Source organism: Podospora pseudopauciseta, chromosome 3 (genome assembly GCF_035222475.1).
Source record: "Podospora pseudopauciseta strain CBS 411.78 chromosome 3, whole genome shotgun sequence".
NCBI lineage: Eukaryota > Fungi > Ascomycota > Sordariomycetes > Sordariales > Podosporaceae > Podospora > Podospora pseudopauciseta.
This window is the reverse complement of record NC_085893.1, coordinates 410,079-435,451: the sequence shown is the minus strand read 5'-3', so window position 1 is coordinate 435,451 and position 25,373 is coordinate 410,079. Positions and strand designations below refer to the sequence as shown.

Below are 25,373 nucleotides of genomic sequence, written 5' to 3'. Positions count from 1 at the left end.
TTACGGAAGAGTTCTGATGCGATATGTCGTGCGGACGATAGAATGATATTGACCAAAAGAGAATGGAGTGTATTGAACAAACCAAAAGTATGCGCAAGAAAACGCCAATGACAGCCCGGTTTGTTGGAAAAACAGAGCACTTAAAGAATCGCCTTCATCCCATGGACGGCCATCCACCCCACATCATCCACCGGCGCATTCACCTTCCTGTACTGTTCTGGCAGCCACGGACCGTACACAGGCAGCGGCGACGGCGTGCCTGGCCTCGGTGGACACATGCCAGGCTCTGTTCGTTCTATCCCCCCGGCAGCACACCCCGCCCCGTTGAATGCCGAATCAGCAGCAGCCTTCCACACCTCAGACACATCCCTGATCATCGGCTCCGTCCAGTACAGCCGGCAATCCGACTCCTGCATCACATACTGCGCCGGCAACCCGTCGTAGATGTTCTGCGGGAAAATCTCATCCCTCGCATTGACCGCCGCCGACGTGCTCCTGTTCACCGGTAACGAGGAGTATCGCGAGATCGCAGCAGCCTGGAACGGATTCCCGGCCCAAGGTAGGTAGGAGCTGGCATAGTCGTAGATATTTTTGTACTGCAGCACTTGCGCGCCCCTGACGCCGCCCACTCCTTGGATTAAACCCGGCTCCGGGAGGCCACCCATTGCGATCGACTTGACATTGGCCTGCAGACTGAAGAACTCGGAGGTCACCGCGCAGGTAGAGGCGCAAGTGCCGTCGTATAAAAGAACAATGTTCTCGGCGAAAAAGGGCTGCGCCAGGTTGGTTCGGGCACCATAGCCGGTCACCTCGATGCCTAATCCAAAGGTCGTGTTGATGGTCGTGAGGCTGTCATAGAGGTTCCAGCGCAGCAGTGAGGTGTAGGGGGTAGATTTGTAGATGTGCGGGTAAAACTTGGCGTCAAACGACGGGAAGAGTTGGCCGTGGAGATCGAGGTCGTAGCGATAGTTGAACCAGTTTTGGTAGTTTCGAACGAGATTTGCGCTCGGCTCTGTGTAAGGGTTGACACCGGCCACGAGATCACTGATGATACTGGCAAGAGAGAGAAAGCTGGGGTCTTCTTTGAACCGGCTCAGTCCTTCCTGGACGATGGAAGGGAATAGCTGCCTGAAAAAGTCGTAGCCCTGGAGGATATAACCGCCGCCATTACCCTGAAAGTCGATAACGAGTTTAGTCTTGCCTTCTTGTGCTGCTAGTGAAAAGAACCGTTGGCAAACTGCCTGAAATTCGGTAGGGGATCGAGGCTCGAAAGAAAGAACAGCGATGACTGCAACGTCTTCGAAGCCATCACCCTCAAGAAAATAACCAGAGACGACGCCATCCTGAGTGATGATCACAGGCTTTGGGTAGCCAATAACAGCAATTTCCCCATCTCCAGCCTCATCAACCGGGCTTTCTCTGATAGTAGTTGCATTGCCACCGTCTGGATTGCAGAATTTAGCGTAATAAGAAGGGCCGTCAACCACGCCGGTCATGTCAGCTTTGACAGCAGCAACATTCTCCAACGAGAGAGCGGTACCATTCTCGAACGTGAACGTCGTGCTTGGCCCTGGGTAAACGTATCTCACTCGGCCACCCTTTGCAAAAAAGCCCAACGGACTCCCCACCGCAACAGACGCCTTTTCATAAAACATGCTATTATAGGCGGCGTCTGGATCTCGGTTGTAAGTTGCCTTGTATATGGTTTCCGCCACGTAGGTAGCTGCATCAACGCCGTTGATGAGGCTGACTACCGACGCAGTCTCTGGAGATTCGGTAATATCCTCTGGTCAGTAGGTCGTCAGCAAGGCTGTCAATGAACTCGCTCTCCTGAGATAAATACCATAAATCTTAATGACTGGCAGCGAGACCCCATCCTCACTGACGGAAACAAGAGCGCGTTGTCGCCTCCATTCAAAGACGCGGGTTAAGGCATCTGGGTAAAAGACATAATGGCCATCATGCCCGGGACAAAACACCGAGACGTATAGATCCTCCTGAAAATCATACTCGTTGCCGTACATGTCTTCCTCCAAGTTCTGGCGGACCTGCGCCAATGCAGAAAACATATCGAAAGGCGGAAAAAAGTAGCCCTCGGGCGGGTCGGCTTTGTAGGCCGAGTCACTCTGCCATTCCAAGTAAGGCTCAATGGCATCGACAAGCTCAAGTGCTTCCTGTTTGTGCAGCGGGATAGAGTTAAGACACTCGTAAGCCAGCTCAGCTGCTACAGTCGGAGTTGCTTTTGTCCAGGCCAGTTAGTCATCGATTCTGACCTGCCTCAGTGGGAAAAACATACCAGATGGACTGAAGACCTGTTGGGAAGACCAGGAACTGCTTACAATGGCGCATGGTTCAGCAGTAGAAACTGAAGGGTAGTAGTCAGTCTCACAGCCCTGGCACCTAGAGACTACCAGGAGAGTGATAACTGCTAGTATTGTGTGCCATAGTCGCATCATGTCTGGTCATTGTCCTGGGGTTGCGCGAACAATTGGGATGTCGAGGCTTCAAGAGTAGTTAACGGGGACAGAACAGGCAGCCAAGGACAGAAACACATGATGGCTGTTATAACGAGGACCTGACGAAAAACACCCATGCTCTGCGTAAAGATGCTCATGCGTTGCAGAAAAAGGCAGCGCGCCTGCTGAGGCTCAGGGTTGATGCATGGTCAAGCTGGCAGTGGACAGAAGACAACTAACTGTGGGAATAGGTACATGGACCTTGGTGCCACATCGAATGGAAGCCCACAAATAGACAGCTATCTGAGAGGAGATGTTTCAATGGTGCAAGGCAGACTGGATGGGGGACTGGATGATGCCAAAGGAACAAGTTGAATCGTCCCAGGTTGCTCCGTTGTTGTCTGTGGTCTCCACAAGCATCAACTTAATCCATTTAGGGTCTTGGCGCCAAAGCATAACCCTGTCTTTACACGTGCACATGGGATACAAGAAAGGTAGAGTTCACCCTTGGGTTCACATTGACCATAGCGAGTTTCAGTCTTGGTATTGCAAGCACCAAGCTGTCAAGAACGGACCTATAATACTAACGCCACACAAGATAATACCCGAGGACCGTCTTGTGTTGTGCCTCTAAGCCACCCACCCACCAGTTCCCAGTTCCAAGCACTGAGCTACCAATTACGCCCTCCTCCCAAACATGTCTGGGAGTCACTTTTTTTTCCGGAACTCCGTGAAATCTACCACCTATTTTTGCCTTATTCTCCTCCTTAGCCATGCCTATCTCTTGTCGGCCTCTTCGGGATCCACAAGGTCCGATGTTGGGACGCTGGGAAGCTCTTGTGCGACGGCATCGGATGTTGAGCCTTCGGAAACAGGAGGAAAGTAATGTCTGTGTATGTTCGTCAGCACGTTGGAGGTAGTGCTTGGCCAGCATGTGGAGAAACTTACGGGACGAACTCGGTGTAAGCATCCACATCCTTCTTCTCAAACGTAACAAGTATTACCTTGTCAATCTTGTCCCCGTCCTTCCCGGTCAAGAATTTGCGAATGGCACTCAACGCTGCGGGCGCGGCCTCCCGACTTGGGTAGCCATATATACCGGTGCTGAGTGCACTGAAGGCGATTGTGCGGCACTCGTGTTCAACGGCGAGCTCCAAGCTTGTTGTGTAGCAGCCGACCAGCAGCTTCTCGCTCGTGTCATGATCCGCCGGGTCGTAGACGGGGCCGACAGCGTGAATGACCCTGTTGCATGGCAGGTCATAGGCGTCTGTGATCTTGGCTGAGCCAGTCTTGCACCCATTCAACTTCTTGCACTCTTCGTACAGGCCGCGGCCAGCTGCCCGATGAATGGCACCGTCTACGCCGCCGCCCCCGAGAAGGGAGCGGTTAGCGGCATTGACGATGGCATCGACGGCGAGAGAAGTGATGTCGGCACGGTACACGGCAACACGGTCGTTGAGAGATTTAGAAGGGGGAGGGATCTCGGTCGGTCCCAAGAGAGTCTTCACAAGCTTGGTGTCAGCGGGTGCGGCTGACAGCTTGTGGAGCTTGTAGAGAAGGGAGACGGAGGGGATGTCGGCAGCCTCGAGGACGGTCATCTTGGCGATGTGCCGAAAGGACATAGATGTTGTTGATGCTGGGGAAAAGACTCAGCAAACTGAGGTGATGGGCAAAGTGAAAGTATGGACTAGGACAGGTAAGGTAGGTTGCGTACCCGTGGCCAAGCAGGTGAGCAGTGCGATGGGAAAGCTTGAGCAAGCCTACCTATCAACAGATGCGGGGTGGTGGCCGTTCTAGAATCGCGGGGTAATTTTAGCAAGCGGGCATGCAACGGACGGGACCAGGCGACAATAAAAAGTCATGAAATTCTTGAGCTCCAAACTGTCTGATCTAATATTCTACGACGGGAGTAGTATATGGCTGATCGTTCGTCTCAAGTAATCAGCGATCCCCCATAGCCAGGCCAATAATGGCTGTCTCTCTGCTCCCTAGCTAACGTCCAGTGACGTTGACAGCCCGCACAGGTGCAGGGCACTAGAACACCATCGGACGGCCCGAGAGAAGATCGACATCTGGCCGGTCTCCAGCAGAGAGGGAGTCACTGAGGTCTGGAACCTGGGAATTCCGTGGTACCTCAGCTTATCTTATCGCGCCGAGACACAGCCAGAGGCGGGACAAGGTGGGGTTCCACTCAGTGTCGGATGGACCCCTCCAAACACCCCTTTGTGGCAGTGGCAGTTGTGCAACTCCAAACATTTTACTGACTCACCCGGCGATAACGCTGTCACATCACCTCCACTTCCAGTCAGTCTTAAACGTCTGGCTCCGTCCCGTCGACTGCGCGCCTTCGTTTTTCTTTCAATCGAATAAATCCACCGCTACCATGGCTGACTCCATCGCCGATTCGACGGCCAAGCTCGACATCACCGACGCGCCTACCGCGCCCGATACTGCCCCTACGGTCGACAATGCCCCAAAGCTTCAGCTTGACGAGGAGACCGGCGAGTGGGTTTCCAAGGGAGAACTGAAGAAGAGACTGGCAAAACGCGCAAAAAAGGCGTCGAAGGACAAGAACAAGGAGGCAAGCAATGCTGCCGCGCCGCCAAAGACTCAGCAGCCGAAGAAGGAAAAGGTCGAAGATGTCCCAATTGACACGGATTCCATGTTCAAACAGGGCTTCTTGAACGATGTTTACAAGGAGCGTCCCGTGAAGCCAGTTATTACCAGATTCCCCCCCGAGCCAAACGGTCACCTACATATCGGTCATGCCAAGGCAATCGCCGTCAACTTTGGCTTTGCCAGATATCATGGAGGATATACCTACTTACGTATGGACGATACAAATCCTGAGAGCGAGGAGGAGGAGTACTTCACCTCGATCGAAGAAACAGTCCGTTGGCTCGGCTTTGAACCGTACAAGATCACCTATTCAAGCGACCACTTTGATACCCTATACGCGCTCGCCGAGAAGCTGATCGAGCAGGGAAACGCATACGTGTGCCACTGCGACGACCAGGAGGTGAAGAAGCAGCGCGGTGGGGAGAAGGGAGCCAGCCCTCGTTACCGATGCGAGCACGCCAACCAGTCTGTCGAGGAAAACCTCAAAAAGTTCAGGGCCATGCGGGACGGCGAGTACAAGCCCAGGGAGGCTTTTCTGCGCATGAAGCAGGACATCAATGACCCCAACCCCCAGAATTGGGATCTGGCGGCGTACCGAGTATTGAACAAACCTCACCACAGGACCGGTGATAAGTGGGTCATCTACCCCACCTACGATTTTACCCACTGTTTGTGTGATAGCTTCGAGAAGATCACCCACTCGCTTTGTACAGTCGAGTTTTTCCTCAGCAGGACGTCGTACGAGTGGCTGAATGAGAGGCTGGTTGAATATCAGCCTATGCAGCGCGAATATGGCCGACTGAGCATCGAGGGCTCCGTACTCAGCAAGCGCAAGCTGAAGGAGCTTGTCGATAAGGGGATCGTCAGAGGCTGGAACGATCCCCGATTACACACGCTCATCGCTATACGCCGAAAGGGGTGAGTGAGAATCTCGATTGTCATGTCCTTCTGACGCCTCTTGAGTTTGAGTCGGATATGCTAATATGTTGATAGCGTCCCACCGGGTGCCATCCTGGAATTCGTCAACGAGCTCGGCGTAACCACGACGAACAGCATCATCCAGATGTCCCGCTTTGAGCAGACCATTCGGCGCTACCTTGAACGAACAGTCCCGCGCTTGATGCTGGTGTTGGACCCAGTTCCTGTGGTCCTGGAGTCAAGCGAGTTTGACGGCACTGACCTCACCGTCCCCTTCTCACCCAAGAACCCGGCCATGGGAGACCACAAGATCAAATTCTCGCAGACTGTGTACATCGACCGCTCCGATTTCCGTGAGGTCGACAGCAAGGACTACTTCCGCTTGGCCCCAGGCAAGACGGTGGGCTTGCTCCAGGCACCCTTCCCCATTACCGCCACAAGCTTCACCAAGGATGAGACCACCGGCCTTGTGACCGAGATCAAGGCTGTCTTTGACCGTTCTGGCAAGAAGCCAAAGACCTTCATCCAGTGGGTGCCTGCTGAGAGCGCTGGGTCCAAGAGATGCGAGGCCCGCATTTACAACTCCCTTTTCAAGTCCAATAACCCAACCGGTGCCGAAGGTGGCTTCTTGTCCGACCTTAATCCCGATAGTGAGATCATTTACCCGAACGCTCTGGTTGAGTCTGGCTTTGATGAGGTCACGAAACGCGCTCCTTGGCCCGAGGCTGCCGGCGAGGACAAGCTCGGCAAGGGCGGTCCCGAGTCTGTTCGGTTCCAGGGCATGCGTGTTGGCTACTTTGTAAGTCTCCTCGTTTTGGTGGATATGCCTGATGCTAACCTGAATTCTAGGCCATGGACTCGGATAGCAGAGATGACAAGATTGTTCTGAACCGGATTGTGTCGCTCAAGGAGGACAAGGAGAAGAGCTAAGTGGATGGAATGACGACTGGGCTACTTTATGTTTCAGATTACGCAAGTTTCTATAGATATCCCTAGCATCATAAATAGAGTTAGCCTGTGACCCCGATTTCAGTAGGCCTTATTTCTCACCTATTCCCTCTGCATCATGGTATGATGTACATGCGAGCGGCCAGGCAGCGAGGGACTTGCCCCACTTCTAATCAGGTAACCTCATCATTTGGCAAATCATCGGCATCAACTATTACAGCAAGGGCTGATGTGTTCATGTCCAAAATGTCTATAAAGCCGGACGGCTGTGCCAATTCCATTCGTCAAGCTCAATCTTTACTTCCCCTTCGGCACCGCCAACATGACCGTGACGCACCCCCTCGCGACCTTGCCTTTCGAAACTTTCGGCTCGATTCTCGACCGCATTTCTCGTGCAGAGACAAGTCATTCTGTCCGCCAGCGTCTCCTCCCCTTCCTCTGTCACACACTCACCTTCTCCAACGCCCAGGTCATATCCAATTCCACCCTGCTCGCAGCCCAAAGCCATGGGAAGTATGTCAAAACCCTCCGCTTTGTCGGCTACGCTTACAAAACGGACGACATCATGGATACAGACCTCTGGAAGCGGCCCATTCTGCACCGAGACAGCAGCATCATGTACGTCCCCACGCACTGACGGCAAATCTGATGAAGATGCCCCGGACCCGGACCCGGACAAGAACTCGGAGTATGACAGCGATGAAGCACGGAGAGAAGAGCAGGAAGACGAAGAGTGGCTGGACGAGCTATGGGAGGATTGGACTTCCCGCGGTTCTATACGGGAGGATTATAGTACCCGTCCTCCACGGGACCAACTCCCTCCAAGCGCCATTGCCCTTTTCTAAGCTGCTCGCGCCAAGGACCCAGACAGGCTGTTCCCGAATTTGGAGACGTTCAGCATCAACTTCCCGCATGACTACTCGCAGCAGGCGGACTTCATCCCCTGAGCGTAGACGGCATATTTAAGAACCTTGAGAAGAGCTGGGACGACGTGTTGAGGCGAGAGTTGAATATCACCATGCGCCGGCTCTGGCGCAACACCTTTGACGAGGTATCGAAGGGTGGCGGCATTGCGCCTCGAAAGTTGATCCTCGAGAACTGGCACCCCCGCCCGGTTCCGACGTTCCAGTCGCAAGAGCGGAAGAACTACCGCTCTATGCTCGAGTCTTTTGAGGTTCACCTCATGACCTCCACCCTCGACGGCGGCCGCGCACGCAAGATGATCACTCGCACCGGCGGGTACGTCCACTCTGTCCGTCGGATGGGCGAGTTCTTTTTCCGGTACATGGACAGTCTCGAGAAATTGACCGTTTCCATGGGCGGGCTGGGGATGCCCGCAGACTCCCAGGCTTCGGTGATGTTTGGGGTGGCAAGACACGGCGCCTACGTGTGGGGGCGGCACAGAAAGCCGCCATGTTCCTGACTTGATGCCATGCTTGAAGGAAAATAACGCACAAAAACATCTCCATCAACCGGGTAATCGTCGATTTCATCGTCAGCCGCAAAAGCAGCTTGAACAGGCCGGCACTGGTGAACGCGCAGGCGCATCAACCCAAACATCCGGCGCGGATGTTGTGGGGGTCTTTTTCTTGATGCCTTGTGCGGCGTTTTGGATACATATTCCGACATGGCGTTGGCGGAGTTCACATGCACGAGCTCGGTGAATAAACTAGGGGATAACAAAGTTGCCGGAGAGGTATTGAAGGATATGAGGTTCCCATCAGCATCAGGGGCAAGAGGCTCAAGGAACTGTTGAAGATGTGGATGAGGGTGGATGAACCGGGTGAGGGTTATGGTGAGAGGAAATTGTTTGGATACGGGAGTCAGATTGGCTGCTTCCAGGTCGATCCCAAAGCCACTGCCCGGTCAATCAGAGGAGGGAAAGACCTGGCTGCGTACGCCCGGTTTGTCGTGAAGATGCAAGAGAAGAGGGTGAGAGACCGGTTTAGGGAATTTTCGGTGATGGCTGAGGAAGTGTGTGTTGATGTCTAGAGTTCAGTCAGGTATTTCACATCTCTGATTCCCTTGGTGCCCCCGAGTTGTGTCAGGCCTGGGGGAAAGCAGTACACTCCATATAGTCTACCGCCGTATCACTACTCCACTCCAGGCGTGGTGGCAGAGTGGTCTAATGCGCAAGACTAGAAATCTTGTTCCTTCGGGAGCGTCTGTTCGAATCAGGCCCACGTCGAGTTCCTTTTCCTCTTTTTCATATTTACCGCATCTCTTCAAAGGATCATGCTGCATGAAACTACCACCTATTTTCATTTTTACCCTTTCATCATTCACGAAAAGCTCGTACAGGCTACCAATCAATAAAATAATCCACCCCATCATTCACCGCGCTCGCCCCAACACTGCTGTGGTCCTGCCCTTTGTACTCCTTGACCGCCACATCCCTCACCCTTCCGCTCCCCTCGATCCTGTCAAACGCTTCCCGCGCATACCGCGTCATCTTGAACGGCTGGATAAAGTTTTTGCGAAACTGGAATTCCGCCTCCGTCTCGGTCCTCTTCCGCTGGGGAAACTGCTCTATTTCCCCGTAGGTGATCATCACGGCCGGTTTGGAGAGCTTGGACGAGGTGAGGTTGGATGAGTAGAGCTCGCCAGGAATGTCAATTCCGTTTCCTAGTCTTGTTGTTATGTCGTTTAGCAGAGAAGCGTTGTTCCAATCCAGCGCGGGGGAGGCGGAGAGGTAAGTGTCGAAGTTGTTGGGGTTCTGAATCAATGACCAGAGAACGAAGAGGCCGCCGAAGGAGTGACCGTAGAGGGCGTCGCGGGTAAAGTTGATGTTTGGGAAGACGGTTGATTTGACAAAGGGTCGCAAACTGGAGGTTAGAAAGGCGAGAAAGGGGTCGGCGCCGGAGGGTGGGGTTTGGGGGGTGGAAAGGGGAGGGCGAAAGTCGGTGGCGCGTTGGGAAAGGTCGTAGACGGAGTCGGTGAGGGGATAGCCGACGGAGATGACGACCGCGTCGGGCTGGGAGAAGGAGACGGGTTTGCGGCGTTTGAAAGCTTCCGAGGCGGTGCCGGCTAGGGCGTTGCCGTCAAGGACATACCTTTCGTCCAAACTGTTAGCAACGTAGTGGGTCTGGGATAAGGGGGAGGGGGACGCGGGTTCAGGGACAATGTTTACATTGACAGGGCAGTTTTGTTGGCGACATTGCGAGACGACCATTCAAAGGGCCATGATACTTGAATTTGGTAGGTGATATTATTGACTGGGTTTGTAGCATTCCAAAACGCAGCATTGGGCAGAATGGTAGCTGGCAGAGGAGGAAAAGGGGTGAACAACCAGTTTGTTAGCGACATTTTGACAGAAGTGGGATGAGAAGCAGGAACCTGTGTGAAACTGAATCGCTTTCGCAGGTCTTGGTTATTTACACATGATAAAAACTCGTCTTCATAACCTGTGAATCACTCTTCCACTGATGATACAACACCGGCCAAGCGGGGTAAAGAAGTCCGACTGAGCAAATGATGTGTGCTCTACCTGGGAGGAGAACATGCCGTCTTTGCAGGACTAACGGTATTTGGACCAGACTTGATGAGGCTTCAGCCATCCACCAGATGCTGAGCACGTACGATAGAATGAAATGACAATTTCATCAACGACACTCTAAATACCATCTTTTCGAGGCAAAAACCTTAACAGTGAAATACATTAACAGGCCACAATATAAAACATATTATGCATTCATCCTCCAACACCTCGCCTGCTTTCTGAGTAAACACAGACAAGACAAAAAGACAAAATCATATCGTTACTCATCACCGTCATCTCGTCATTCCTCATTTCACATTCTCCATAGCCACACAGACCACACCCCCATGTTCAATCAATAAACTCCAACACTCTCCACCTCCACCCGCTCAGCAACTTGATGTCGTCATCCTTGAGGACATCACCGTCCCTGCCATTACTGGTACTCTCCACCTTGTTCACCAGCTTCTTCAACCGCTTGGAGGCCGTCTTGGCCACTCTCAGCGACACCTCATTTGAAAAGATGTACAAAACGGCAAAAACAAAAAAGGTGACAGTCGTCAGACCGGGCCTGTGACCTTTGGTTGCGGCAAGAATGCGACCGAGTAGACTCTTGGACTTAATGAAGGCATACTCCGTCCTGGTTTTGGTCTTTTTCTCGCTTGAAGGTCTGCGGAAGAGCTTCTTGACAAGAGGGATAAAAGTGCCACTGTACATATTGTTAGTGTGGTCTTGAAGACGGAACGCAAGAACCGAGCTTACAATATAGTGCCAACGATCCACCTTCTCCACCTCTGGTCCTCGGCGTCTTCCACAATTTGAATCATCTCTTGTCTCAGGCCCTTGAGATAACCGAGGACCGTGGCTGTCTGGGCTCTGATCTTGTCCGAAATCTCATCGTAATCTCTTCTGGTACCCTTGGATGCGATCATCTTCCTCTGGCGTTGTAGGTTGGCGAGTTCAATAACTTCCTTCTCAGCTTTCTGGCGCACAGATTTGAGGGTGGGCTTGTAGTAGGACGACTGCACCGCGAGAGGTAGCGGTGTTGTCGAGTGGATTGGTAGTGCCCCATGGTGAGGAGGACCGGACAGAGGCGCAGGGGGAATGTAGCTCATCCCAACACCTGAAGTAGCCGCTGGACCGGGCATCGATTCAACGCCTGTCCCATAGTAGAATGCAGAGGCGCCGTTGGCACCCGACACTGGGGGGTAGTTGGGCGAGATACCGGTGCTGTGGGAAGGGAGAGGGTAGCCTGAGCCAGGAGGTGGACGGCCATAGTCATGGCGTGGTGGATAGGACGAGTCTGGACCTTGCGGAGGACGGTAGCTGTCGGTGACGATGGGATAGGGGTCAATCGAGCCGTTGGGTCCGGTTATGGGAGCAGCGGCGGTAAAGTAGGAAGCTGCTTCTCCAGTTGGGGCTCTGTCATCACCGCGGGCTTTGTCATCGCCACGGTCTCTGTCGCCGCGATCTCTATCACCGCGATCTCTGTCACCATGGTCTCTGTCAACGCGGTCCCTGTCAACACGGTCTCTGTCGCCACGGTCTCTGTCACCTCGGTCCCTGTCGCCTCGACCACGCTTCCTGTCCCGGTCGTCGGGCGGAGTCAGTGGCTTATCGGGTCTCTCCATGCTGGCGGTGTCAAAGTACCTATCATCAACAAAGCAAAGCTGGGAGAAACAAGATATTCACATGGAAAGATCAAGAGCAAGATCAAAACGATGCAACGGCTAAAAACATGACATGAAACCACATGGGGTGAGGGTGAGGGCAATTCTTTGGCATCTCAAATTCGAGGTGGCTGGGAGTCGGGATTTTTGGGGCATTTGGGGTTCCGCTGTGGCATCCGATGTGGCACGGGCGCAAAGCACAAAGGCAGCTGAAAAGGGAGCTTGGGCCACTTCCCCGCGCGTCATTTTAGTTTGTGCCGATCAACTGAGACCTTTCGGTTTCTCCAAGATCCACATCCCGTCCGTCATGTTGTGCTAGCGTGAAGAAGAACGACGACGAACGATGGATGGCGATGATGATGATGGGGGGTGATGGGGGATGGTTGGTAGGGAAGGGAAGAGATGTCCTCAAATCAATAAAATCACAAGGCTGACCCCCTATTCCTTGCCAATTATTCCCAAAACAGCTGCCCGTTCAAGTCCGAGTGCACATTTGAGCAGAAAACCCCTGGGCTCGGTCCGGGGCCGAGATGGTGGGGGGCTTTCCGGACAATTTAATCGTGCCTTAGTTCGGTCTGGCGGCATTATTTCTGTACAACCCGCCGCAACGTCAGCGCCACCATGAATTGGTGGAGGCAGCCGTCTAATTGCAGGGTCAAGCATATCACTTGCCTTGTGAAGCCGCGCAAGTCATCAAGCGCTTTTTTCGTGATGCTTTCCTTTGTGGCACTGCTTCCTGCAAATGCCTTGGCTCCAGTTACCAGGTACCTCGAGGTATAAGTATACCTCTTGATTCGACCCCTGAGTGGTGTAGTTCACCACCAATCCCCTCATCCAAACACCAAAACACACATACCGCTATCACCAGCCCTCCATTGCAAGGCCAATGGATTTCTTACACGAGCAGCAGTTCCACATCCGTGATCTTCCCACGCGGACTGTCACTCTCTTCCCAACCAGAGCACAGGTTGTCAGAGACATCAAAGAGGTTGCCCTGAAGGTAAGGTCCAGTCCCACAGTTTGGCCAACGCACACACAGAACAAGCCACTAACAACTGACAGCCGGGAGCCAACGAGATCGCCGTGGTGGGATTATCTCCGACTGTTGACGAGGAATCTATCAAAGTCGAGGGCATTGGTTCAGCCATCATCACCGATATCACCATTGAGTTGCTCCCCAATCGTGACATCTTTGAGGAGATCTATCCTGATTCCGACTCGGACTCGGAAGAAGACGAGTCCGAGGAGGATGACGAGTTCACAAGGAAGACCAACGACGAGCTCAAGGCAGTGCGTGACTCTCTCCAGACATTGTATGACAAGAGAGACCGCGAGGATGAGATTATCGAGAGTGCTATCAATCGCCAAGGTTTTCTCGAATCCTATGGCCGCTCGTTGGAGAAGAAGAAGGGCAACTTCAACATTGATGACAGCCTCGAGATGTATCGCAAGGAGCGGGACAAGACCTTCGAGGATAAGATGAGCGCCACCATTCGGAAGCGCGAGATTGCCGCAGAGATCGACAAGCTTCAGTTGGACGAGGCACGGCTGCTCAAGTTGGAGGCAAAGGAACAGGCCAAGATCAACAAGGCCAAAGCAAAGGTCCAAAGGGCAAAGGACAAGGTTAGAGCTCAGAAGTTCCGGCGCATGGCCAAAAAGGAGAAGGAGAAGGCCCGCATTCGCAAAGAGCGGGAACAGTTTTGGCCCAAATCATGCTATACTATCCGCGTCACGCTTGATGCTACCAGTCTGTCCCCTTCCTCGTCACGCCGGAGCTCGGTTGCCAGCGCTGCTGATGTCAAACTGGCCCCTGAAAAGCCCATGGAAGATACCATCACGTACTGTGATCTGTCTCTCAGCTACGTCACCACGTCTGCTTTCTGGTCGCCCAGTTATGATTTGGCCCTGTCCACCACCACCAACTCTGCCATTCTCTGTTTCGATGCCCAGCTGACCAACATGACCTCGGAGACTTGGACCAACGCCAAGGTGATCCTGAGCACATCGCAGGCTAGTTTCTCTGGCCTCCACGACGAGTCCCCAAGGCTTCTGCCTTGGCGGATCAAGCTAGGTGGCCGCGCTGCCCATTTTACCAGCGACCAAGCCATTTACAGTCGTGAGGAGAGGACACAGAAAGAGATATGGAATGCGGCGCAAAATAATTCCCAGCAGCAAAAGCCGCGCGCTGAGCTGTTTGGCGTCAGCAAACCACAGCCACACGGTCAATTTTACACGCAAGGTGGGGGGGAGGGGGTTGCTTTTGCTCTGCTTGGTAAAGCCTCATCACCTCCACCACCACCGAGCAACCCAGCGCCGTTAGCGTATAGAATAGAGGAACCAGACCTAGCGAAAGGGCTAAATCTGCGCTCCGCAAACATGTCGGCAATGAGCAAACGCCGCAGGAGCGGAAATCCCCCCGACGGTGCAGTGTCAGAGTCGATGGAATACGAAGACTACGATGCCCAAACCGTCCTCGAGCCCACCCCCGAGGTCTCCTTCCAAGACTCCTCCTTTGAGGAAACCGGCCTCACCGCCACCTACGACCTCCCCAACCCCAAGACACTGAGGCCGAGCTCGACCGCCTCCAAGCAGCGCGTCGCGAGGATCACCTTCTCCAACGTCGTGTTCGCCAGGACCGTCGTGGCCAAGTACAAGCCTGCCGCGTACCTCAAGGCCAAGCTCCGCAACACGAGCAAGCTGACGCTGCTGAAGGGCCCGACGGGCCTGACGCTGGACGGGACGTTCATGGGCCGGTCTACGCTTCCGAGGTGCAGCGCCGGGGACACGTTCAAGATCCCGCTGGGTGTTGACCCTGCCATCAAGGTTGCCTACCCCAAGCCAGAGGTCAAGAGGAGCACCACCGGGGTGTTCACCAAGGGGCATAACAGCGTTTATACCCGGGCGATCACTCTAGTCAACACGCGGGCTGCTCAAGGGGCCAAGCCGGTCGAGGTGTTGGTGTTGGATCAGGTTCCCGTCAGCGAGGATGAGAAGCTGAGGGTGGAGTTGCTGCACCCGAGGATGAGCGTCAGCGGAGGGGGTATGTCGACCGGAGTGCCGGGTAAGGACGGGAAGGAGGAGGCCAACTGGGGCAAGGCGGTGTCGTTTTTGAAGAAGGGCGGGGAGGTGAACTGGGAGGTGGTGCTCAACGCGGGACGGAGCGTCAAGTTGACGTTGGAGTACACCATCGAGATGCCGTCTGGGGAGAAGGTGGTGGAGTGCTAGTGGCTTGCTTTCCTTCTGTCAAGGAGACGCCGAATGATGGCGTGTTTATCTTTCCAGAACCAGAAAAGAAAGGGGAAGAAAAAGTAAGGTCAAGTAGTTTTCTTTGAGCGAGGTTTACCTGAAGTTCCAGCAGGGGTGTGCGTCTTTATTGGTTGATATACGGTTGGGACGGGATGTGATCTAAGGCAAGTACCGTTTAAGATAGGCGAATGCAAGCGTTTCCAAACCTCTGGGATTGCCATGCTTTTTTCCAGTTTCCCGTGACTCTCTAATGGCTCCTCATTTCGTACTTGACCGGGGATTCCTTTTTTACCTTGGTGCTGATTCTTCTTTTATGTTTCCCAACACACACACGCTTCATCTCAGCACGATTTATGGACATCGTGATATGTGCAGGAATATCGTAATTATTACTTTGGTGGCATGTGCTAATCATTCTATCTATCATGGGTTTGTGTACTGTCCAACTCACTCCTAACTGCTATCCAGCGGATCTCCTCCTAATCATGCGAACAGGGGTGTTGTCCCTACAGCGACGGGTGCGTATAGCGAGATGACGGATTGTTAGTGGTGGGGATTGGGATCTGGATGATGATGGCGACCGCTGTAACTCTTGCCCTCCCATCTGGGTACCACTGCCTGCTGTCTGGCCGAACATGGTACGTCCACTATAAGCCTGCCGGCGTATTTGTTGCCAAAACCCCCACTTGGGTTCCTCCCGCTGTGAGATGAGACTGTCCTCTGGGTGTTCCTCGGGGCACTCCTCGCAGGCACCTGATGAAGGGCTTGATGACCGTGACGGTGCTGGTGATATATATAGAGGCGATGGTGTGTATTCTATGATCAGGCCTGGCGTATGGTCATGACTGCTTTGCGGTGGTGGTAATGGGACATGGCCTGTCCTTCGACGAGTTGTTCTTCTGCGCTGCTGAATGGCTCGATATTGGCGCGGTCGAATCTTCGCCGTCTGTTGTGCCTCTTGCCTACGGCCATTCCACGTCCCAGGCAGGCCATAAGCCGCTTGCCTGGAAGCGTTTATCCTCTCTTCTATTTGCGACTTTTTCCTTTCCATGCTGAGGTCTTGATCAATGACGGATTCATGGATAATCTGGCGATAGCCTGTTGTGGGGTGGGCGGTCAAGAGGTAGGTGGCGAGCTGACAAGAGAATAGGACGGGAACTGGAGTCTGATGGGCAACGGCAAAATAACTTACTGGTACGAACAAAGACGCCACGATTTCCCTGCGGGGATTCCGGTCACCCACCCCTTCTTAGGGGCAAACACCGGCGCCAGGGTGTCGGAATAGTCTTTGAGGACAAAGAACTAACGGGATGGCGCTAGGTCCCCAGGAGCATCATCTGTACGGCATTTTCTGTCAACCGATACGTGTGCGTTGGATGTTGACATTATCGGCCGTATGGTTCGGTCCGAGGTGTTGGAATGGCGAAAGAAGATTCTCTACCCAGTGCCTTTCAACTCTACCCATAAGGGGACATGGTCACTGGGTCCTCTTTCTTGAGGAGAGTCCAGAATCCCAGTGCTGAGAACGAAGCCTTCTTCCCAGAGCCTTTTGGAAGCCAGGATGAGATCCACCCTGTCGCAACTGCTGCCCCAGTGTGCTGTGCGAGGGTGATAAGTATACCTCCTCTCAGTCCTGTGAAGGGCGCGGAAAACGTCGATTGCATCTAAGCAGGCCTGTTTCTCATTGCTGGTCCTCACATGCGCCCGGGCTCTCTTGTTATCTTCTTTTCCAAAGAACTTGGCGTTGAAGTCGGCTCTGTTGAGGCAATGCTGGCTTGGGTATGTTCTCAGATTTGGATGACCATCTAGAACACCGCGCGCAACGTTTAGATCCCCAGCAACCACCACGTTGTAGCCTTGAGCCTCAAGTTCAAGACACTCATCGCGCAAGCGGCTGTGAAAAACAATCTTGTGGTCGTGTCTTGTTCCAACAGCCTTGCCCGTGTCAGGTGAACGATAGGGGCTAGAAGTCCCGTTGACTGCGTAAATGTTGAGGAGCGCAAGTGGCCTGTCTTGAACTAATCCTTTCTTGAGCTCGACAATGCTCACCCGGCCTTCAAGGTCCCAGTCGGCTTCGCGAATGAGGGAAACGTGGCCCCTGGCAAAGTCCTTTCTTATGATGGTGCCGACTCCATAAAGCTTTCCCTGGAATCCTCTAACGTTGTACTTGTCTCGAGGTAGGACTGTGTCAAGCGTATAAGTTCGTTCCTGGGATAGGACATCGCTTTTACTTAGTGGGCTATTGATGGCTGTAAGAAGAGCGGCCACAGTCTTGCAGTCACCCTGTTTGATCTTGAGTTCCTGCAAAAATAAGACCTCTGGCCAGTTGTGACGAGACAAGAAGGCGCGAAGTGAATTGCTTGTCGTCTCATGGTCTGTTTTGGGTGGACTGGCTCGACCACTGGGAGAGTTGGTAGGCTTGAAGAAGGTAGTGATCTTTGAGTTGGTGGGGGGGAGAAAAGCATCGACGCCGTTGATGTTCCAGGAAAAGACTCGAAAAGAATGCGACTTGGTCTCCGGGGAACTCTGGTGAACCAGCCTCCTTCGTTTCAGCGGAGGTGGACTTATCTCGCGCGTCATTTTCGACAGAGCTCTTCCATAACTCCGTCCGATTTCATTCTCGTGTCCTGGAACCCGTACGCGTATTCAATAATTCATGTGAAAGTGATCCCTTCGAAGCACGCTGCGCTGGAGGCACCCACCCCTAATGACGTCACATGCCCTTGACAGGGTAACCCTTCCACCCTCCACCCCTCCAAAAGTTCCCAGCCAACCCCACCACACAGACGAAAAATTGTCCCAACATAAGTTCTTTTTCTTCAGCCTTCAGCAACAATCCTTGTCGGAAGCCATCCTATCGGGTATGGTGTAGCGGTAACATCGTTGACTCTCACTTCTCAGAAGTGCCTGTTCTCTCAACAGCCCCGGGTTCGACTCCCGGTATCCGAGTCCTTTCTTTTGCCTTTTTCCCTTTTCCATTATCGCTGATCTCTTCTTTAACCTACGCTCCTTGGCAACAACACATCCAACAAAGCCCGATTAGCTCAGCTGGTTAGAGCGTCGTACTAATACTGGCAACAGTACATAGTAATGCGAAGGTCAACAGTTCAATCCTGTTATTGGGCATCCAAATCTTTTAAGTGAAGAGAAGTTCTCTGTCACAATTTTTCTCTTTTTTCTTTTTTTTCTCTTTTATCTCCTTTGCGCCGGGCTTTTTCCAATTACAAAATCATTTCATGATGAGGTGGCCCTATTCAATATTTTGTAGGCATTGAGTGGCTAATTAGATAGCGCAAGCAACGCGGTTTGATTGGTAGGTACCAACTTATCAAATACCTTAAATAGGTACCTGTTAATCCCCCTGATCGAACCCCTGAGGAGGTCATGAAAGAGACATGCCGCAAAGCACACCAAAAAGCTGTAAGCTGGACATGTTGATTCTCGGCTCCTCTCCAGACAAAAGCTTCACTCGACAGGCTGGCCACTGGAACACACTTTTCCCAAGAAGCCCAGCCTACCTCACAGAGAGCGCAAGACTTCAAGAGACAAGCAATCCGAATAGATGCCGTCCAATTTCGTCACCAGAACATCATCGCCACAGCTCAACCCGATACCCACAAACGGCCTTGTCACAGAGTCATATAGCAAACCAGCGTGCAGGCCCGATACCATACCGGCATCCCCGTCGACATTATACCTACACATATTACCGAGTTGGATGACTTGTCGGCAAGAGCCGAAATGCGGGGACGGCTGTACCCTTTTTACCCCCTTTCCCCTGACTGTCCACCCCTCTCTGACCCTGCCACCCAAAACGGCAAAAGACTGTGGATCAATTAGCCTAGACTTCGAACCACTGTATGCAGCTTATGGCTTATAGTCTTCAGTCATCATATTTTGAGCATTCGGTTTGGTCAAGACTCCGATTCCGACTCCGCACACGACCCTGGGAAAAACACAAGAGACGGCTCAGGGTTCTGGAAGGGTTGAAACGAGGAGGCAGGCATTCGGCATGTTTCCTATTGGTGGCTTCACTCGGGACGTTGTGGGTGGTGAGATGCTGCTGGCTGTAAGAGGAAGCTATACCGGAAGCCGAGGTGGTCCTTGATGCTGGTAATATCTGTCGTCCGTTGCTCGTCCGTGGAAGACAGCGAGCGGCCCGAGCAGTACATAACCACCCGCCTGACCTCATCTCGGAGACCGTTTCCTCACATCTGTGTGCCATTCCCGGCCTCCCCGTCATGATGGCACGCCTTTCCTTTCTTCTGCCCCTTTTGGGCCTGCTCACAGTTCCTGCAGCAGCTGTTCTCACCATCTCGGCCGCTCTCAACGTAATCGAATACGTCCCTCTCCTTACCACCTCCGAAGATTACTACAACTCCTCCGCAATTTTCGTCAACGGCGGGGTCGCGCCCCTCGTCCGCAACAGCTCTATCGACCTCGGCGCCAACGCCGAAACCCAAGCCCTCCGCAATTACGCAAATAACACCTCCCTCCGGATCATCTGGAACATTGCCGAGGTCCCCTACCGCCTGGTAGCCAACCGCGCAGCCGGTATTTCCTCTCTTTCCGATCTCAAGGGGAAGCGAGTTGGCACTATCAACGGCACCTCGGCGGGTTACTTTGTCGAGCAGCTCCTCAAAACCGTCGGTCTCGAATACGGGGATTACCAAACCATCGCCGGCAACATCTGCCACGAGGCGCCCTGCGGGAACAGGACCTTCCCGGACATGCTGGCAAGAGGAGAGATTGACGCGTTTGGCATCTGGGAACCCACCCTCCAATTGGGCATCGACGCGCTCCCCGCGGGGCAGACGGTGGTCTTCCAGGACAGAAAGGTGTACCGCGAGATTTACAACTTGCACTCTACCAAAGAGAAGCTGGCGAACAAGAAGAAAAGGAAAGAGATTGTGGTGTTCTTGAAGAATCTGATCAAGGCGCAGAGGGTGTTTGAGGAGGAGCCGGAGAAGGTCTATGCGAGGGTCTCGGGTGCGGTGAATGTGAGCGTGCCGTTGTTGGAGAAGGTTTGGCGGGTTCATGACTGGAGTGGGGGAATCCCGGAGGATCTGGTGGATGTGCTGGGGGAGGAGGAGAAGTACATTGCCAGGGTGGATAACAGGACCGCGAGCAGTAGGGAGCATGTGGCCAAGATGGTGGATGGGAGTGTGCTTGTGGAGGCGTTGGCGCTGTTGAAGAAGGAGGAGCGGCGTGGAGAGGGACATGGGAAGGAATGTGGGCGGGATTGAGCAACGTCATGTACATGATTGTCATTAACACGATACAAAAGTGTCTGGGTCAACTACTGGCAGGCTGGTCGTCCTGTGTAGGGGTGATCAGCGTGGGGTCAACCACCCCTTCCAGCCACGACCTGAAGTCCTTGACTGCCCGGCGATCGTTCTCCTTTGACGAAACCTTGAGCTCCCCATCATACGATGTCCTGAACTTCTTGCCAAAAGGCAAACACTTGCTAAATTCCACCAGCACCGCCCTCACCCCCTCGCCACCCTCGCCTCTCCCCACAACAATGTTCTCAGCCCGAATACTGTTGTGCGCCAGACCCAGCTGGTGCAGCCTGCTCACCACACTTTCCAACCCCCTCACGAACGACTCAACCTCGATCTCATTTCCTTTGCCCTTCTCCTTCACCTCGGCCAGGTACTCCAACAGGGTGTATGGATGCTTGTCAAACACCAATCCCGTGATCCTCCCTCTCCTGGTTCTTGTGCCGTGATAGCGAATCATGTTTGGATGGCCATGCTGCGCCAACTGCTGGAGAATAACAGCCTCCCTGAGGAGCATGGCCTGCTGCTGCTCTGCCCTGTCCTTGTCTTTGGTGTCAAAATTCAAAAGATTGGGCCGGCGGATGAAGTACGCTCCTGTCTCTGAATCCTCCGGGGGTGAGTCAGGCGCGATAATCAGCGCCATGAGAGGCTTCCCTGGCATGAGGGGATAGATGAGACCGTCGGGGATCCGCTCCAGATGGGAGGATGACTCGAGAATTAGGGACGGTGTGAGTGACGAGGACGGGAGGGGGAGACTGCCGATGTAGCATTCATCCGTGTCAGGGGTGAAGTATGTGAAGGTGGTGGAGGGGGCGGAGGAGAGGTCTTCGGTGATGTGGTGGATGTTCATCTCATTGCGGGAGGGCACACGGCGAACCATGTCCTCGCTCCGGGGACTGAGGTGAAGCTTTTGATGAGCAGGAGCGGTGGTGGTGAAGGAATGGCCATCCCGAGGATTGCTGCTAGGGGCAGATTCAACATGGGAGTCGTTGACAGTCATCTTGTCGGTTTAAGTTCTTGAAGATGTTAAAGAAGGCAGGCCTCAAGCTGCTTGCTGATGCTGATGCTGATGGGCTTGGATAGGCAATTTCGAGCTATAAGCGAGCTTGAGAACAAGGAAGCTGGACAAGGCTTTGAAAACGTGTGTCGCCGATATGTGCAGTGTGGCGTACCGGTGGGCTGGAGCATTGCACGTTTCCTTTGTCTCACGTCCTCGGAAGCTGCCCGGCAGGGAAGACGGTGGGTTGGGAGACAATAAGGCTCTGGCTCTAGACTCACCGCATATTACTTGATCTGTTAAAATTTTGACTAGCGTCTCGGCAACGGCGATCACTAAGCCTAGAGTCGTAAGTGGACTCACACTCGCTTGCTGAAAACCGTCACGAGGCTGGCTGGATATAGCTAGGGGGGAGATAACACGGGTGGGCCTGGTGAAGACAGGTCGGGAATATCTCTTTGGTGAGGCACTTTCAGCAAGTGGAAGATGCGACAGTTGCTGGCTGTGAGAGGCTGATGACTGTTTAAAAGTATGCTTCTATTGCAGCCCCAACTGTCAGAATCTCAACCCCTGACCTCGTGTCTACCTATATACTAGAACGACTGGACACTGAAACCCAACCCGTAAACTACCTGTGCATTATAGCTCAACATCTTGCTCATCTGTACCTAACCACAGATAGACGTGTACCATTCCTAACAACATCATTGAAGCCTTTGGGCACGTCACAAACATCATGTTTTTCAATACGCTTCAGATCTCTCGTACAGTCTTATCACATTTCACATTCAGAATGCATGCAGTTGTGCCCGAAATCAAGACTCTGTTTGCCCTAATCACTATCAGAGTGATAAAAAATCCGCCGAACTTGTGTTATCCGGGACGAGCCCATGTTGAATAACCATGAGGAAGACACCGGTGCCTTCCGATTCCTTAAATACCGCCTTTTCCCCCCGCACGCCCAATTTCTTCCCTCTTCCTGAAAGGCAAAAACTCCATTTTTGCTTCCTGTCCCGAACTCCATTTTTTGCTTCCCTGAACCCTATTTCCCGCCATGTCCCAAATTCCACCGCTGAAAACCATAAAACAATGCCACGCTGCCCAAACCAACCCCAAACGTCGCCCAAATCAATCTCCAACGCCGCGAAAACAAAGAGAAACCTCGACGAGCAATGTTGAGGTCGAGGCCAAGATGGTCTGCGCATATGAACGTCTCGAGAATCGGTAAAGCCAGGATGCTATGTTGAATGATGTCGCTATGTGCAATGATGCCACGGCCATGTCAAGGAATCATCGCGAAATGCGTCTGTGGCTTAGAAGCCGAGCCAGCTGAGGGTCTCCTTGGAGACAGTGACCGTCTTCTTGACTGGGGCGCGCTTGGGCGACATGGTGATGCTCACGCTGGGAGCCATGACGGTGGTGGTCGACTCGGGGGCAACGACATCCGTCCCGGGGTCCTCATCAACGCCGGAAACCTCGCTGTCGGACTCCTCAGCGGCACAGTCGAGATTGAAAGAAGGCTCAGGCGTCGGGATGTCGTTGCTGATGGCCAAAGTCTGGTGCCAGGCCTCGTTGGCTGGAGCCTTCTCTTGCTGCTCCTTCGCGAACTTGCGCAGCATGGCACGCTGCTTTTGCTCGTCGGCGATCTTATCCTGGGCAGCTTTCTTCTTCTGGCAGATCTCGTTGAAAGCCTGGTCGGCCACGTGCTTTGCCTTCCAGGCGTTGACGTAGTCGATGATGTTCTGGTAGTCGTTGCCAGAGGCCCAGGCCTCGAATAACTGCATGCCGGGAGTGAGCTCGGCCCAGAGCTCGTCGTTCCTTGCCCGCTTGACGGCGTCTTCGGCGGGAACGGTAACGTTGATGGCCGGAGCCGTGACGGCTGGAGCCTTGACAGCTGGAGCCTGAATGGCTTGAGCCCTGACGGCCCGAGCTTGGACGGTTGGAGCGACGATGACCGGCTTCGTGGCGTCAGAGGTCTTTGGGGCCGCGTGGGGGATAGGCTCAGAAGCTAGCTTCTTCTCCTCGGGCTTCAGAACGTGAGCAGAAGTCGCGGGAAGCGGAGCGACGGCGTTGGCAACAGCGATCTGCTTGGCCTTGACAGCAGCAGAGGTCACTGGGGCGGGGAGTCTAACCTCCCCAGATTGGGTGCCGCCGATGCGCAAAATGGAATGGGGTTGCTCCACGGGGGCAGTGCGGTCTCGCAGACGCTCGCCACGAGCGAGGGCCTCATCGCCTTTCTCGAGAATCCACTTGGTGCTCAGGACCTTGAATGAGCGTTGGTCCTCGAAGCACTTGAAAACGAAGCCCTCGCCGGGCGCGGCTTCAGTCATGGCCTGGAGCTCGTCGTGGCTGTTGGCGATCTCGCGAATTCGCACGTAGCCCTCGAGAGGAACGTGGCGAATCTGGTGTTGGGCAGCAAACTCGCAGACGGCCTTGGGTTTCCACTTCTTGCCAGTGTGAAGGTCGACGATGGAGTGGAGGAAGAAGTCAAAGCCGTTGCCACAGTCGCCGATCTTGCCATTGGCCTTGTCGTTAGGAGCGGCGTAGCCGTAGGGATTGCCGCAAATGTTGTGGCCGACAAGTTCACCCTGGAAGGCGATGTTGAGATCCAACTTCGCGAGAAGCTTCGGAAGGCCGAGACCAACGGCGGTGTTGACGAAAGCCTCGCAGGGCTCGGTGCTGTAGATGATGTCTTTGTTGGTGCTGCAAATACCGGCGCGACCGTTCTCGAAAACGCAGGTCTTGCGGTAGAAGGGAGCGACGCGGGAGTTCAGCAAGGGCAAGCTGTGGTAAAGGTGAGAGTCCTTGTTGACGAAGTAAATGCTCATGGCGGAACCGTCGAGCTTCACCGTCTGCTGGTACACGAGGCGGCGGTACTTGGGCTTATTGAAAAGGTTGGGGCAGTTCTGATGCCTCTCCATTTTGGTGCTGAGCATGAACGCAGGCGGCTTGGGGTTCAGCATAGTGGCTGCCGCTTGGACAGGCGCCATCGAAGCAGCGACAAGAGCCGCAGCGATGGTGGCAGCCGAAGCCTTGACGGAAGCCGAAGTGGCGACGGGAGCCGAAGGACGGTGGACAGGAGTCGAAGTGGTGACATTGGCGGAAGCCGTGACCTTGGCCGAGGAAGAAGACTCGGGCTCCCACTTCTTGATGCCGAGCTTCTCAGAGAAGTCAACGCCGCGAAGGTAGTCCTCGAAGCTGGTGTGATCGGTCGAGGCAGCCTTGAGTTTCAGAGCGCGGAATTCTCTGACGATGGTCCCGATATCATTCAGCTTGAAAATTCGGCCCTGAGAAGTGACCTTGACCTTTTCCGACCCGCTGCGAAACTCGAGCTGTTGGGTGGCAATACGCCAGCCCTTCTCACCATACATGGTCTGAAGTGTGCCCCAAGGAGCGAAGAGCTTCGAGTAGGGGTTGCGGTGGGGTGTGAATGAGTCCACCTCGCAGAACACCACGAGTTCGCCGACCAAAAAGTTCTCCTCATTGAGGATCAAGACTTTCCAGCCGTCAACTGTGGCCAAGCCGAATCTCTTGGTAAGCCTCTCGAGGGAGGAGATGCGGCGAATGGTGGCGAGCTTGCGCTCATGAGGACGAGGCGCAGGTGTCGCGACGGTGACAGCGTCGGCGTTCTCGACGGGCAAGATCGCCTGAGAGTCCCTGATGGCGGCCTCGGGGAAATCCTTGGCCGAAGACATTTTGCTTGTTGTCAATCTACCTTAAGATAGGACGTCGACGTGATGATATCGGCCAATGAGACGT

General features: G+C 53.8%; 12 protein-coding genes and 3 non-coding genes across 15 annotated transcripts; 3 read left to right on the top strand and 12 right to left on the bottom strand.

Moving 5' to 3' along the window:
* Nucleotides 1–140: 140 nt before the first annotated feature.
* On the bottom strand, nucleotides 141–2,838 carry QC763_301280 (uncharacterized protein; the record flags this gene model as incomplete). The annotated part of the gene is made up of 3 exons (XM_062910594.1): nucleotides 2,297–2,838; nucleotides 1,844–2,239; nucleotides 141–1,786 (listed from the first exon to the last, which is right to left on the bottom strand). The coding sequence occupies exons 1-3, from the start codon at nucleotides 2,454–2,456 to the stop codon at nucleotides 141–143; spliced, it is 2,202 nt and encodes a 733-aa protein (XP_062766525.1). The 5' UTR covers nucleotides 2,457–2,838.
* A 58-nt stretch (nucleotides 2,839–2,896) lies between these two features.
* On the bottom strand, nucleotides 2,897–4,546 carry QC763_301270 (uncharacterized protein). The gene is made up of 2 exons (XM_062910593.1): nucleotides 3,405–4,546; nucleotides 2,897–3,345 (listed from the first exon to the last, which is right to left on the bottom strand). The coding sequence occupies exons 1-2, from the start codon at nucleotides 4,076–4,078 to the stop codon at nucleotides 3,234–3,236; spliced, it is 786 nt and encodes a 261-aa protein (XP_062766524.1). The 5' UTR covers nucleotides 4,079–4,546; the 3' UTR covers nucleotides 2,897–3,233.
* GLN4 (Glutaminyl-tRNA synthetase) lies at nucleotides 3,478–7,568 on the top strand. Its single transcript, XM_062910592.1, has 3 exons — nucleotides 3,478–5,993; nucleotides 6,069–6,792; nucleotides 6,843–7,568. The coding sequence occupies exons 1-3, from the start codon at nucleotides 4,840–4,842 to the stop codon at nucleotides 6,921–6,923; spliced, it is 1,959 nt and encodes a 652-aa protein (XP_062766523.1). The 5' UTR covers nucleotides 3,478–4,839; the 3' UTR covers nucleotides 6,924–7,568.
* Nucleotides 7,569–7,857: 289 nt separating this feature from the next.
* On the bottom strand, nucleotides 7,858–8,570 carry QC763_301255 (uncharacterized protein; the record flags this gene model as incomplete). Its single annotated transcript, XM_062910591.1, has 2 exons — nucleotides 7,858–8,290; nucleotides 8,329–8,570. The coding sequence occupies 2 exons, from the start codon at nucleotides 8,568–8,570 to the stop codon at nucleotides 7,858–7,860; spliced, it is 675 nt and encodes a 224-aa protein (XP_062766522.1).
* Nucleotides 8,571–9,047: 477 nt separating this feature from the next.
* On the bottom strand, nucleotides 9,048–9,129 carry QC763_0048150. The gene has a single exon. It is a non-coding gene; the product is annotated as a tRNA-Ser (tRNA).
* A 114-nt stretch (nucleotides 9,130–9,243) lies between these two features.
* QC763_301250 (uncharacterized protein) lies at nucleotides 9,244–10,374 on the bottom strand (the record flags this gene model as incomplete). Its single annotated transcript, XM_062910590.1, has 2 exons — nucleotides 10,072–10,374; nucleotides 9,244–10,006 (listed from the first exon to the last, which is right to left on the bottom strand). Exons 1-2 carry the CDS (start codon nucleotides 10,245–10,247, stop codon nucleotides 9,244–9,246), a joined length of 939 nt encoding a protein of 312 aa, XP_062766521.1. The 5' UTR covers nucleotides 10,248–10,374.
* Nucleotides 10,375–10,541: 167 nt separating this feature from the next.
* Nucleotides 10,542–12,496, bottom strand: QC763_301240 (uncharacterized protein). Its single transcript, XM_062910589.1, has 2 exons — nucleotides 11,182–12,496; nucleotides 10,542–11,128 (listed from the first exon to the last, which is right to left on the bottom strand). Exons 1-2 carry the CDS (start codon nucleotides 12,048–12,050, stop codon nucleotides 10,771–10,773), a joined length of 1,227 nt encoding a protein of 408 aa, XP_062766520.1. The 5' UTR covers nucleotides 12,051–12,496; the 3' UTR covers nucleotides 10,542–10,770.
* On the top strand, nucleotides 10,634–15,555 carry QC763_301230 (uncharacterized protein). The gene is made up of 2 exons (XM_062910588.1): nucleotides 10,634–13,089; nucleotides 13,152–15,555. Exons 1-2 carry the CDS (start codon nucleotides 12,976–12,978, stop codon nucleotides 15,312–15,314), a joined length of 2,277 nt encoding a protein of 758 aa, XP_062766519.1. The 5' UTR covers nucleotides 10,634–12,975; the 3' UTR covers nucleotides 15,315–15,555.
* A 149-nt stretch (nucleotides 15,556–15,704) lies between these two features.
* On the bottom strand, nucleotides 15,705–16,721 carry QC763_301220 (uncharacterized protein; the record flags this gene model as incomplete). Its single annotated transcript, XM_062910587.1, has 3 exons — nucleotides 15,705–16,387; nucleotides 16,528–16,621; nucleotides 16,643–16,721. 3 exons carry the CDS (start codon nucleotides 16,719–16,721, stop codon nucleotides 15,796–15,798), a joined length of 765 nt encoding a protein of 254 aa, XP_062766518.1. The 3' UTR covers nucleotides 15,705–15,795.
* A 51-nt stretch (nucleotides 16,722–16,772) lies between these two features.
* Nucleotides 16,773–17,915, bottom strand: QC763_301210 (uncharacterized protein; the record flags this gene model as incomplete). The annotated part of the gene is made up of 1 exon (XM_062910586.1): nucleotides 16,773–17,915. The coding sequence occupies one exon, from the start codon at nucleotides 17,913–17,915 to the stop codon at nucleotides 16,773–16,775; it is 1,143 nt and encodes a 380-aa protein (XP_062766517.1).
* A 277-nt stretch (nucleotides 17,916–18,192) lies between these two features.
* Nucleotides 18,193–18,284, bottom strand: QC763_0048090. Its single transcript has one exon. It is a non-coding gene; the product is annotated as a tRNA-Glu (tRNA).
* An 84-nt stretch (nucleotides 18,285–18,368) lies between these two features.
* QC763_0048080 lies at nucleotides 18,369–18,461 on the bottom strand. The gene has a single exon. It is a non-coding gene; the product is annotated as a tRNA-Ile (tRNA).
* A 1,115-nt stretch (nucleotides 18,462–19,576) lies between these two features.
* Nucleotides 19,577–20,581, top strand: QC763_301200 (uncharacterized protein; the record flags this gene model as incomplete). The annotated part of the gene is made up of 1 exon (XM_062910585.1): nucleotides 19,577–20,581. The coding sequence occupies one exon, from the start codon at nucleotides 19,577–19,579 to the stop codon at nucleotides 20,579–20,581; it is 1,005 nt and encodes a 334-aa protein (XP_062766516.1).
* A 49-nt stretch (nucleotides 20,582–20,630) lies between these two features.
* On the bottom strand, nucleotides 20,631–21,617 carry QC763_301195 (uncharacterized protein; the record flags this gene model as incomplete). Its single annotated transcript, XM_062910584.1, has 1 exon — nucleotides 20,631–21,617. The coding sequence occupies one exon, from the start codon at nucleotides 21,615–21,617 to the stop codon at nucleotides 20,631–20,633; it is 987 nt and encodes a 328-aa protein (XP_062766515.1).
* A 1,310-nt stretch (nucleotides 21,618–22,927) lies between these two features.
* QC763_301190 (uncharacterized protein) lies at nucleotides 22,928–25,309 on the bottom strand (the record flags this gene model as incomplete). The annotated part of the gene is made up of 1 exon (XM_062910583.1): nucleotides 22,928–25,309. The coding sequence occupies one exon, from the start codon at nucleotides 25,307–25,309 to the stop codon at nucleotides 22,928–22,930; it is 2,382 nt and encodes a 793-aa protein (XP_062766514.1).
* Nucleotides 25,310–25,373: the final 64 nt, after the last annotated feature.

Coding starts and splice junctions, on each gene's coding strand:
- QC763_301270 (XM_062910593.1), bottom strand. CDS start 4,078: ATGTCCTTTCGGCACATCGCCAAGATGACCGTCCTCGAGGCTGCCGAC. Junction 3,346..3,404: donor GCTTACACCGAGTTCGTCCC/GTAAGTTTCTCC, acceptor GAACATACACAG/ACATTACTTTCCTCCTGTTT.
- QC763_301230 (XM_062910588.1), top strand. CDS start 12,976: ATGGATTTCTTACACGAGCAGCAGTTCCACATCCGTGATCTTCCCACG. Junction 13,090..13,151: donor TCAAAGAGGTTGCCCTGAAG/GTAAGGTCCAGT, acceptor AACAACTGACAG/CCGGGAGCCAACGAGATCGC.
- GLN4 (XM_062910592.1), top strand. CDS start 4,840: ATGGCTGACTCCATCGCCGATTCGACGGCCAAGCTCGACATCACCGAC. Junction 5,994..6,068: donor ATCGCTATACGCCGAAAGGG/GTGAGTGAGAAT, acceptor ATATGTTGATAG/CGTCCCACCGGGTGCCATCC. Junction 6,793..6,842: donor GCATGCGTGTTGGCTACTTT/GTAAGTCTCCTC, acceptor CCTGAATTCTAG/GCCATGGACTCGGATAGCAG.
- QC763_301240 (XM_062910589.1), bottom strand. CDS start 12,050: ATGGAGAGACCCGATAAGCCACTGACTCCGCCCGACGACCGGGACAGG. Junction 11,129..11,181: donor TGGATCGTTGGCACTATATT/GTAAGCTCGGTT, acceptor CAATATGTACAG/TGGCACTTTTATCCCTCTTG.